Below are 11,778 nucleotides of genomic sequence, written 5' to 3'. Positions count from 1 at the left end.
TCTCTGAGGCAAAGCGTTAGAATCTGGGATATGACAGATAAGGGGAAAGCAGTCATGTGAGATCAAAGGGGACACACTCCAGGCAGGAGAGAGCTCAATGCCAATGTCCCAGAGCAGAAACAAACTTCGCAGTTGAAAGAACCAAAAGAAGGGAGTGTGGCTGGATGACAGGGTCTGAGGGGCACTAAGCATAACATAAGCTCACTGAGTATAAAGGCATCAGAAGATGAGGGTTTTATGGACGTTCACTTATACCCCTCATTGTTGACACTGCCAGGTACCTACCCTGTTACCATCCATCCTTGTTTCTTCCCTAACTACAGTTTTGTTTGGGGTTGCTTTGTAGCCAATGAAAATCCCTTAATTCCCCAGAGTCCCTTGCATCTAGGGATGGTCACATTACATGAGTCTGTTAATAGTGTGTATCTAGAATTCTGATGGGAAGAGCTTCCCTTCCAGAATAAAAGCGGAAGCTTGTCAAAGACGGCTTTTCATTCTTCCCCAGTCTTCCTGCAATGCCCATGGGTGTAGCAGCCATCTTGAAACCATTTGATTGAAAACCACAAGTAAGAATTGAGATAAGAGAAAGGCAGGAGTCTGAGAGACTGATGATGATGTCATGGACCTACAGCACCGCCCAGTTCTGCAGACCTCTGCCCATCTTGTTGGATGCAATGAACACGACTTTGTGTCTTTTAGGTGTTGGCATCCGGGCATTCTCTTACTTGTAACCAAACACAATCCTAACTCATATGACACGGACTAGGAAAAAAACCAATAGTCTAGGGAACTAGGAAAAATATTGGTGAAAATAAATCCAGCAATAACAGTAACCCCAAAAGAAGGAAAATTAATCCTGCACAATGGCTATAGATCATCCTGAAATTTGGTCTCAAATATTATAGAAGCCAAAACGAAGAGGAAATTTCTCAGTACAACAACTACTACTAGAACTATTGTTAATACTAGTAATAGTAACAGAGCAAAGGTACACACTAAGGCAAAGCTCACATTTCTTATATGTTTACCATGAGTCAGATTCTAAGCATTTGATATATATTTAATCATTCAAGCCTCAGAACAGCCTTTAATTATTTCACAGATGAAGATACTGGGATACAGAGAACTTAAGTGGCTTGCTTAAAGGCCACTTTAATTGGATTTCAATCCAGGTTGACCACAAGGCCTGCAGTAGTAACCAAATTTTAGCAAATTCTCATAACATCTGATGTATTTTCTTTTTTTATCTTTGGCAAAGAGTCTGCTCAAATCCTTTGCCTATCTTAAAAAATTGGGTGGGATGAGTGGAAGGATGAGTGGAGCAAGAACCGGTGGCTAGCTCTCCCAGGTCATAATATTCCAGCATGGAAGAGCTCTAAATGTGACTTTAGAATTACAAATTTGAATTTGGCCTTCCAAATTGTCATGAAGGATTGTTGGTAAATGTAGAAAATAGCATATATTTTATTTAATAATTTGGTAGCTCGATTTATACTTTAAACTATTTAGATATACTGTGTATGGGCCTCCATTTGTACTCATTCTCTGAGTAATAAAAATGTTAGGGGGTGGGTCTCTCTATACAGAATTAAAATACATGAAAACAATAGTATATACATTGGAATGGGGATAAGCATGATTGAAATGTGGTGAAACAACTAACACACATTGGTTTTTAAGAAGTTGAGGATGTTTGCTGTAATATCTAGGGTATCCACTACAAGTGTAGGAAGATAATGTATAATTAAAAAGCAAATGGGGGGGGTGCCTGGGTAGCACAGTCGTTAAGAGTCTGCCTTCGGCTCAGGGCGTGATCCCGGCGTTCTGGGATCGAGCCCCACATCAGGCTCTTCCGCTATGAGCCTGCTTCTTCCTCTCCCACTCCCCCTACTTGTGTTCCCTCTCTCGCTGGCTGTCTCTCTGTCACATAAATAAATAAAATCTTTAAAAAAAAAAAAAAAGCAAACGGGGGGAATAATAAAAGTATTCAATCAACCCAAAAGTAGACAAGAAAGTCAAGAAAGAGTAATACAATCCAGGTAAGAAAAACAGAGAGCAAATAGTAAGATGTTAGATATTGATACACTAAATGATTAAATTAAATGTGAATGGAATAAATACTTCAATGAAAAGCCAAAGATTGTCAGCCAGGATAAAAAATTCCAGTGGTAGGCTGCTTATAAGAGACATAGGTATGAGAATACAAAAAGGTTAAATAGAAGAAGATGGGAAAAGATACATCATCTAGACATTAATAGAAAGTTGGTATATCAGGGCACCTGGGTGGCTCAGTAGGTTAAGCATCTGTCTTCAGTTCAGGTCATGATCCCAGAGTCTTGGGATCCAGTCTTGAGTCGGGCTCCCTGCTCAGCGGGGAGTCTGCTTCTCCCTCTCCTCTGCTCCTCCCCCCTGCTTGTGTTCGCTCTCTCTCTCTCTCTCTCTTGCTGTCTCTCAAATAAATGAAATCTTTTAAAAAATATATAAGAAGCATCATTAAGAGGGAAAGAGGATGCTTCCCTCTTAATCATAAAAGTATTATTCATCCAGAAGATATATTTCTAAATTGCATGCTTTGAATAACAGTCTTATAGATGAAGGAAAAATTAATAGAACTGAAAACAAAAGCAAAGCCCCTTTGAATCACAGCGGCAGACGTTAGTACACACTTTCTCTCGGTAACTGACAAAAATCAGTTGATCTACTGAACATTGGAATGACATGACTAACAAATTTGACATAATTGATACAAATAAAAATCTATGCCCAATTATTGAGGGATATAAATTCCTTTCAAGTACACACAAAAAATTTACCAAAATTAACTGTATGCTGGCCCCTAAAGCATATTTCGTAGCACAGAATCACACAAAATATGTTCTCTGACCACAGTGGAATTAGGCTAGAAATCAATAACAAAATAACAAAATCAATAACAAAAGGATAGTGGAAAATATCCATATACTTAGCAAGTTCGAGTTATTTAAACACAACACACTTTTAAACAATCTTAAAGAATTCAAAGATGATATCACATTGGAAATTGGAACCTATTTTCTCTTTCTAAATTCTTAAGATAAACGTTAAATAATTGATTCTTGGCTTTTCTTCTATTCTAACATATGCATTTAGGTTTATAATTTTCCTTGTAAGCACATCTTTGAGTTGCATCCCACCAATTCTGGAAAAATGTTTGGCCTTACCAGCCAAAGTTGAATATCTTCAGACTCTGTCATCTAGCAATTCCACCCAAGAGACATGTGTGCCCGTGTATCAAAAGACAGGACATGACTTTATAGCAACAGTGCTGTGCAGGTTAATTCCAGCAGGCCTAGAATTAGCCTGAGCTCTTTTGCTGAAGGTCCCACGTCACAACGACCTCTGGCCAAGGCATGAAACCTACTGATTTATAGTGTGGCTTTGTAACCATAGAAGTCTGGGGGTGGTTCGTACCACCTTATCAAAGTGGTTTACTGATAAGAGTGATATTGACGATTCTCACCTGGTTCCATGAGACTATCAGTTGCTGGTTATGCAGCAGGAAAATGCCTCCTTGACCAACAAAATGTAAAAAGTAATTGGGCCCTCAATTCATGCTCCCTGATTCTAAAGTGTTCCATGCACACATTGATTACTGAACAGAGAAAAGGAGCGTGTCCAGTATGGTCCTTAGAGACGGAGGACAATTCGAGCCTGGGTTTGGTCCCTCTGGACCCCTTGCTGTCATCTGTGATGCATACCCTTATGTTAATGCTTTGCCATAATAAATCCTTCTCTTGCAATAAACTGGAGACTTATAAGCATTCAGACTTTGGGTCCTGTAAGTCTTCCCTAGCAACCAGACCTTGCTTACCGGCCGGTGGTATTGCAAAGCCTTATTTGTAATAACCCTAAACTGCAAATTACCTAAATATTCATCAACAGCAGACTGGATAAATCAGTCAGGCTACAGTCATACAACTGAATACTGAACAGCAATGAAAATGACAGGTAACTACATTCAAATCATAGATGCATTTTACAAACATAACGCTGAAAGAAGCCAGATACAAGAGAATCTGTTGTATACATGTTCGAATGTGTGTTTACATTTGTATAAAAGAGTGCAAAAATAGGCAAAATGAATCTACGGTACTACTGGTCACCTCCGGAGGGGAGGGATGTTGTCATGATTAGGACAGAGGCTTGTAGACCGTGTTCCAGTTCACGACCTGGGCTGGTTCCATGGGTATGTTCAGTTTGCTATAATTTATCCAACTTGTGATTATCTGTGTGATATTATAATTTCTAAAAAAGCTTATTAAAGGGGCACCTGGGTGGCTCAGCTGGTTAAGCGTCTGCCTTCGGCTCAGGTCATGATCCCAGGGGCCTGGGATCGAGCCCCACATCGGGCTCCCTGCTCAGGAGGGAGCCTGCTTCTCCCTCGCCCTCTGCCATTCCTCCCACTTGTGCTCTCTGGCTCTCTCTATCTCTCTGTCAGATAAATAAGTAAGTAAGCAAATAAATAAATAAATCTACCTTAAAAATAAATAAAAAAAATGCCTCCTTGACCAACAAAATGTAAAAAGTAATTGGGCCTTCAGTTCATGCTCCCTGATTCTAAAGTGTTCCATGCACACACTGATTACTGAATAGAGAAAAGGAGCGTGTCCAGTATGGTCCTTAGAGACGGAGGACAATTTGAGCCTGGGTTTGGTCCCTCTGGACCCCTTGCTGTCATCTGTGATGCATACCCTTATGTTAATGCTTTGCCATAATAAATCCTTCTCTTGCAATAAACTGGAGACTTATAAGCATTCAGACTTTGGGTCCTGTAAGTCTTTCCTAGCAACCAGACCTTGCTAACCGGCCGGTGGTATTGCAAAGCCTTATATGTAATAACCCTAAACTGCAAATTACCCAAATATTCATCAACAGCAGACTGGATAAATCAGTCAGGCTACAGTCATACAACTGAATACTGTCTCTCTCTCTGTCAAATAAATAAATAAAATCTTAAAAAAAAAAAAAAGAGGGAGAGGAGAAGCAGACTTCCCACTAAGCAGGGAGCCTGAATGCGGGGCTCCACCCCAGGACCCTGGGATCATGACTTGGGCAGAAAGGCAGATGCTTAACCGACTGAGCCACCCAGGTTCCCCACATCGGGAAAATCAAATCTAGGTGATGAGTATGTGTAGGTTTATTACACAATTTTTATTTATTTTTATGACTGTTTAAATATTTTCATAGTAAAAATGGGAAGAAAGGTGTTAGGACTAGATGGTTTTATAGCTGAATTCTAGCTAGATTTTAAAGAATAAATATTTCCAATATGGCCTCACACATAAGGTGAACCCCCCCCCATTCATTTTATGAAGGTCACACAGCTTTTAAAACTTTAAAAAAAAAAAGCTATAAAGGAGGGAGCCTGCTTCTCCCTCGCCCTCTGCCATTCCTCCCTGGGAGCTGGGGGAATTTTTGTATGCTCAACACCCTTGGGCACACAGATGAAAAAAACAATATTATGAGCACCCTAGAAACCCCCCACATGCCCATTTCTAGACAGTTTCACCACTGAAGATATCACTATGCTGAGGGCAAAGTCTGATTTTAAAAAATAATGCCAAAAAAGGAAACTACAGAATAATAACTTAAATGGAAGCAAATTTTCTTTTGAAATTTTTTTCTTTTATCTTATTTTAATTTAATTTTATTTTAAGCTTTTATTTATTTATTAGAGAGAGAGAGATAAAGATAGGAACAGAGAGCATGGAGGAGAAGAGAGGGGGAAGCAGACTCCCCTATGAGCAGGGAGCCCGAGGCAGTGCGTGAGCCCAGATCCCTGGGATCGTGACCCGAGCCAAGGCAGATGCTCAACCGGCTGAGCCACCCAGGCGCCCCTCTTTTAAAAAATGTGTTTAAAAGATTTTAGTTTTAAATAATCTCTACCTCCAGCGTGGGGCGCGAACTTACAACCCTGAAATCAAGGGTTACTCGCTCCTCCGACTAAGCCAGGCGCCCCAGATGGAAGCCGACTTTCTAAATAAAATACCAGCAACTTGATTCCAGAAATATATTTTAGTAACTACACAATCACACACATATATTAGTGTCATTTATTTGCTCACCATTATTTCTTGCACTCCCCCTGGGTTCTTGCTAGAGTACGTACTTTGCTCGTGGTTTGTTCAGTAAGAGATTGTGGGTGGTAAACAGTTTCGGCTTTTACATTTTTTTTAAAACGTATTTCTTTTAACCCTGCTCTTTGAGGAACATCTGGCTGGGTGGTGAATTTCACGCTTCAGTATTTTGAGTAGGTGACACCATCACCTTCTGACATGTATTGTTAACGGAAGCTGCCCTGTCAATCTGCCACCTGTGTGTGTGCAATCCGTTGTTCTCTCTTTCGTAGGCTGTGTTTTCCTTCCTCGCTGACTGTGGTGCAGTTCTGCTACGGTGCTTCTGGGGACAGAGTTATTTTTATTTTCTTGCCACTCATTCAGTGAGGTTTTTCCATTCAAGTTTTCATTCACTTCATTTCTTGAAAACCATCAGTCATTTCATTTTCACATATCACCATTCACCCTCTTTTCTTCTGCAACTTCCACTGGATATACTTCTAAACGTCTCATGCTACCCTCCACGATCCTTCTTCCAGAATTTACTCCTTTTGTCTTACTGTGCCACGATCTGGAAACTTCTCTCTTGGCGCTTTTTCAAGTCGTTAATCCTCTCTCTTAAGATACATCGGTATACCATTAAGATAATTTACTGAGGGTTATGATGATTATTCTTTTTACTTTCAGTAATTATATGTTTCACTTTCAAGATTTCCGATTTGGTTTTTTTTCAAATCTCCCTATTCTCGTTTTATAAATGCCACTTCCTTCCTCATGTCTTTAAGCAGTTAACATATTATTTTTAAGTTCTCGGATTGATCTCTAGATCCTCAGGGATTAGTTCTTTGATTTGTTGAATTTGCCAACTTTTTTTTTTTTAATGATAATACACTTCTTCATGTGTAGAACATTTTAAAGGGCTATTCTTAAGAGCTTAGTAATTCTCCTTCACAGGTGCCCTTACTTTTCACGTGATCTAGACCTGCCTCACCCCTGGTCCAGATGGGCTTCACAGGTGCAAACCTGGTCTTATATGAGCAGATCAAGCTGAAGCTTGTTCTCTATATTAAGGGTTTAATTTTGGACTTTACATGAATATTGTATAGACTCAGTTCCTATGTTCCATCTGCTTCTTTACTTTTCACATATAAGTTCAATGCTCTCAAAAACAAAATCCACATCCAAAATATTTTAATAAACTACATATTTAATTTAAGAAGGAGCTGCATTTTTTTTTTTTGGATAATCAACTTGAGGGTAAATGACTAAAGACTTACGAACTACAGGGGGGTAAATGACGCCAGGCATCTCCCGGCTCTCCACAAATCTCTTCTCACTGTTGTAATTTATGTCTATGAATGAATCGGAAGTACTGTGCTTCCACGACACAAGCCCCTTGTAGTACCTCCATTCCAGATCCCTCAGATCCATGAATTGTTTTTCTGCAAAGAATCATATTTTCAAAGAATTACATGAAGGCGTTATTTAATCTTCAGTTATTCAGAGATGCTTCATGGACAGAATGAACCTTTGATGAACTTGAGTGTCCCCCCTTCTGGTAGAAAGCTGTTTCTAGAGCTTTATAAATGAAGGGGGCACCTATGGTGTTCATATGGTCTAAAGTCCTCTCCAAATGGGAAACCGGGTGGGCCTGGCTAACGGGGCTGGAGTGGACACTGCAGGGCCATAGCAGGTGGAGGGGCTCCCATTCAGTGCCTGGATACCAATAATGGACAAATGCAGAGATCTACAGAGCACCGAGATCAAGAGGGAGGCTAAAAGGATCTTAATGAGGGCTTAAAACAAGGACAAAGACTAGTCAGAAGTACATAGGTTGCGAGTGTCATTTCTTCCAAGATGCTGGTGAAAGTCCTGGATATAAAGGGCAGAGACTAGCTACTCTTTCAGGACCTACCAACTTGGGGTATCACTGGTTATCACAATCCCTTTAAGAAGCCAATGAACCATGGAAAGTCAGGCTTTAGGGACTGGCTGGCTGACAACATGATAGTAATACTGGGCAATGAGGAGAGTAAAAGATGAAGTGTTGCAATACCAATTAAACCTAAGAAATTACTGGATATTTTTCATATGGGTGCCTACCTGGCTTCACACATATTCCTTGAATAGACAGGATGTGTACTTGAAATTCTGCCTATAGGATTTGAGGAAATGAGGTCATGAAGACAGAGAAGAAACTCCAACAGAATCTGGAAGGCCACAAGAGAGACCTCTAGAAGTTAGGTAGCCAGGAGACAAGCCATGCGTTGGGAAGAAAGGACAATTTAGCTCTTGCGGGTTGCAAAACCATAAACATCCTATCAGATATCCAAAGCCCTCAGTACTTTTTCAATAGGCTCTTTGGCAGTACTTACTGATTCCTAATACTTTCCATGCTTTTTCCTCTCTGGTCCCAGATTTACCTAATGCACTTCTGTGGATTATGTAGACCATTCCTACATTTGCCTTGATTTCTACTTCTGCCTGGGCTCCATAACACACAAAGTATAACTCTATCAGGATTTTATTTTTTTAAAAAATTTTTTTAAAGATTTTATTTATTTATTTGACAGAGATAGAGACAGCCAGCAAGAGAGGGAACACAAGCAGGGGGAGTGGGAGAGGAAGAAGCAGGCTCATAGTGGAGGAGCCTGATGTGGGGCTCGATCCCAGATCGCCGGGATCACGCCCTAAGCCAAAGGCAGGTGCTTAACCGCTGTGCCACCCAGGCGCCCCTCTATCAGGATTTTAAACCTGCATTAGACTCTGTTAAGATATCAGTGTGGGGAGTTACAGCAAAGACTGGTCCAGCATTTTAGACCAAATGTGAGCAGAGTAACCAATCCATGCCTTTGAATTTGTCCCTCTGTCTCTCCCACTACTTTTAGTATAAAAAGGGTGCTGTCAAAATATTTGCTATGCAAATATTGAGTCAAGAACCTACTTCAAATATGAGTCAAGAACCTACTTCAGAAAGGTTCAAATATTTTACTTCACTGACTTAATCTATTTTTTTACAGCTACATAGAAAGACAAATTATTACCTCCCTCAAATTAAGGAAAATGAAGATCTTACAAGACACCTCCTTCTCATTGAAACTCACCATCATATATATTATATATTTTTAACTTTCTCTGAATAATCTTTGTTTCTTAAGGAACAGCTTCCTCTTAAAGTGTCAGAACTGAAGGGAGGAGTTTCCTCTTGTTGTTTGTAGCAATGTATCAATAAAGAAAGGGTAAAAATTCCTGAAAAAATATCTAAAAACACCCCTCTCAACTGCACTAAAGCCAAGATACTTAAGAAAAATAGGGGCGCCTGGGTGGCACAGCGGTTAAGCGTCTGCCTTCGGCTCAGGGCGTGATCCTGGCGTTGTGGGATCGAGCCCCACATCAGGCTCCTCCGCTGTGAGCCTGCTTCTTCCTCTCCCACTCCCCCTGCTTGTGTTCCCTCTCTCGTTGGCTGTCTCTATCTCTGTCGAATAAATAAATAAAATCTTAAAAAAAAAAAAAAGAAAAAGAAGCCATTATTCAGTAAATATTTGGCTAAGCTCATAATAGTTACGGCTGACTTAGTGTCCAAGTCTAACTAATTTTATAAAGGTTACTTTAAGTACCACATCCATAATACTCCATTGCGAGACTGGACCTGAGATTGGACCCTGGAACATTCGAGTCTCTGTTCTCTACCTCACGTTGGCACTGTAGGCAGCAAGCACATCAGCCATGAGCCCCAGGACTGCAAGATTCCCATGGGTCACTGCTGGACTATTTCGGCTCTTGTAACCTCGGTAAACTTGGCAGTAAGATTTCCATGAATTTTCCCCCACATAGCCTCATCTGTTTAGATTACCTGGATCAACTAAGAAGTACTTAGCAATTTTGTCTTCAAAGATGAAATTTTCTGGCCTGATTCTGGAAATGCCCAGCATGTGTAATAGGTTGGCACTGTGAGTCTTCTCGTCTATGGGGACGGGGAACGGTGACAAAGATTTGGAGTGATCGATGAGAATCTCATAGGGAAAAGTGTGTGCGGGTGGAGGAATCCCACACTGAAGGAGCCTCTGCTGGGATCTGGTGAGTCTCTCCACCGGAGAGAGAGAGCTGGTCAACAAGCTTCGGTACAGCAGTTCGGTCATAGAGTCTGGTTTCTCCTCTTCTTTTCTCACCAGCTTGCACGCGAAAACAGGCTGGAGGTCTTCTTCCCTCACACCATCAGTTCCACTGGTGAGCGACATGGCATTCAGGTTTTGACTAAGCATTTTCCGAGCTTCACTAGGTGAAATACTGTGAGTTTTTAGGAGATTTGATTTCTTGCTCTCTTTATTAAAATCCTTAGCAAAAGCATACAATTCTGGCAGCTGTGGGTGAAAAAGGTGGGAAGTCATGAGACTGGATGAAAATCTAATTGCCTGGTAGACCCGCGCACCATGGAACAGAAAGGATACCAAGTAACAATGAAAACAGAAGCATCTGTCTTTGGACGATACCTCTGCCTAGGGAACCCAAGTTAGTAGTGGCAATGTCGAATCTCACAGTCCTCTCCAGAAAGGGGTATTATGTAGACGCATCACTTAAACCATGAAATGGGCCCATTAGACTTGGACCCTAAAGTCTGTAAGATCTTTCCAATGTTAAGTACGATGAACTGCCATGGAGCGAGAAAGAGAGCTGTGGAGGGTTGCAACCTTTGTTTTGAGTAAGGTTACATTTCTTTTAAGAAAGAAAGAGAGCCAGATAATGCAGGTATCAAGGCTGCATCCTGGTGTCCAAAGGGCTGAGAATGTTCAAGAATGCAGTGCAAAGGAAGCTAGAATAGTCCTTATTCACTAGGGTATTTTACCAAAGCAAATAGTTACATTTGCGGAGTTTTGGGGAAGAGCTGTTGGCAGAGAAGAAAATAAAGATTTCCTCAGGGTACCTTCCTTATCTAAAATCCTATCCTGAAGGAAGAAAATCTCATTTTCTAGACCATCTTGCCTACTAATTCCATTATTCCTAAGAATCTTCTTAGGCCATTCAATTGGAAGGCCAGAAAGGTCAAAGTGAGAGCCCAAATTGGGATCATTAGCCCAATGCAGTTCCCTTCTATCCTAGGCCGTTCTGGGCAAGAGCAACAAATGCCAAGTGCACTAAGGTGGGTGAATGGCCTTTTCCAATGACTGCCATTACCTTGAAAACAACTTAGCTCTCGAACTTACCTGCCCGTGGAAGTGTTGCATTTCACTGTGACAAAAGAGCGTGAATCAGGGAAGTGGAATGTTCATATTCCCTGGGGCCCCCCAACTACGCCACCGGGGATTTGGTAGCGCAAACTGTCACAATTTTTGAAGGTCAAGTTTCCCGCCTAGAGTATTACAGAAGCGTGAGCACGTACCGAACATCCGGGAGACTCTGCCACTGTCCCGTCTTCATCGGGATTGGGGTCACTACCGAGAAACATTATGAGGGGACTTTATTCTCTAATTCCTGAGAAAGCAATAGAAGAGAAGAAGTGAAAGATCAACAATCCAGCAAAGTCCCAGGCAGGGGGGTGGGGGATGGGTAATACTCTTCACGTCCCCAGAACTTTGTAAGCGGGACACTTCTAAAATTGTATACTATTTTAAGTTTTCTTTTGTTTTCTTCTGACCGTAGGTCTATCAAATTACTCATATGCCAACCAAATATTTTCCCTGAAACA

The 11,778-nt window shown here is 41.0% G+C and overlaps 1 protein-coding gene across 1 annotated transcript; it reads right to left on the bottom strand.

Annotated features, from left to right (window-relative positions):
* Positions 1 to 6,035: 6,035 nt before the first annotated feature.
* Positions 6,036 to 11,566, bottom strand: CUNH9orf153 (chromosome unknown C9orf153 homolog). Its single transcript, XM_008695826.2, has 3 exons — positions 11,473 to 11,566; positions 9,949 to 10,456; positions 6,036 to 7,537 (listed from the first exon to the last, which is right to left on the bottom strand). The coding sequence occupies exons 1-3, from the start codon at positions 11,536 to 11,538 to the stop codon at positions 7,308 to 7,310; spliced, it is 804 nt and encodes a 267-aa protein (XP_008694048.1). The 5' UTR covers positions 11,539 to 11,566; the 3' UTR covers positions 6,036 to 7,307.
* Between the last annotated feature and the right edge of the window lie 212 nt (positions 11,567 to 11,778).

Source organism: Ursus maritimus, unplaced genomic scaffold (assembly GCF_017311325.1).
Source record: "Ursus maritimus isolate PB19 unplaced genomic scaffold, ASM1731132v1 scaffold_34, whole genome shotgun sequence".
NCBI classification, from domain to species: Eukaryota; Metazoa; Chordata; class Mammalia; order Carnivora; family Ursidae; genus Ursus; species Ursus maritimus.
This window is presented reverse-complemented; position numbering and strand designations above follow the sequence as displayed.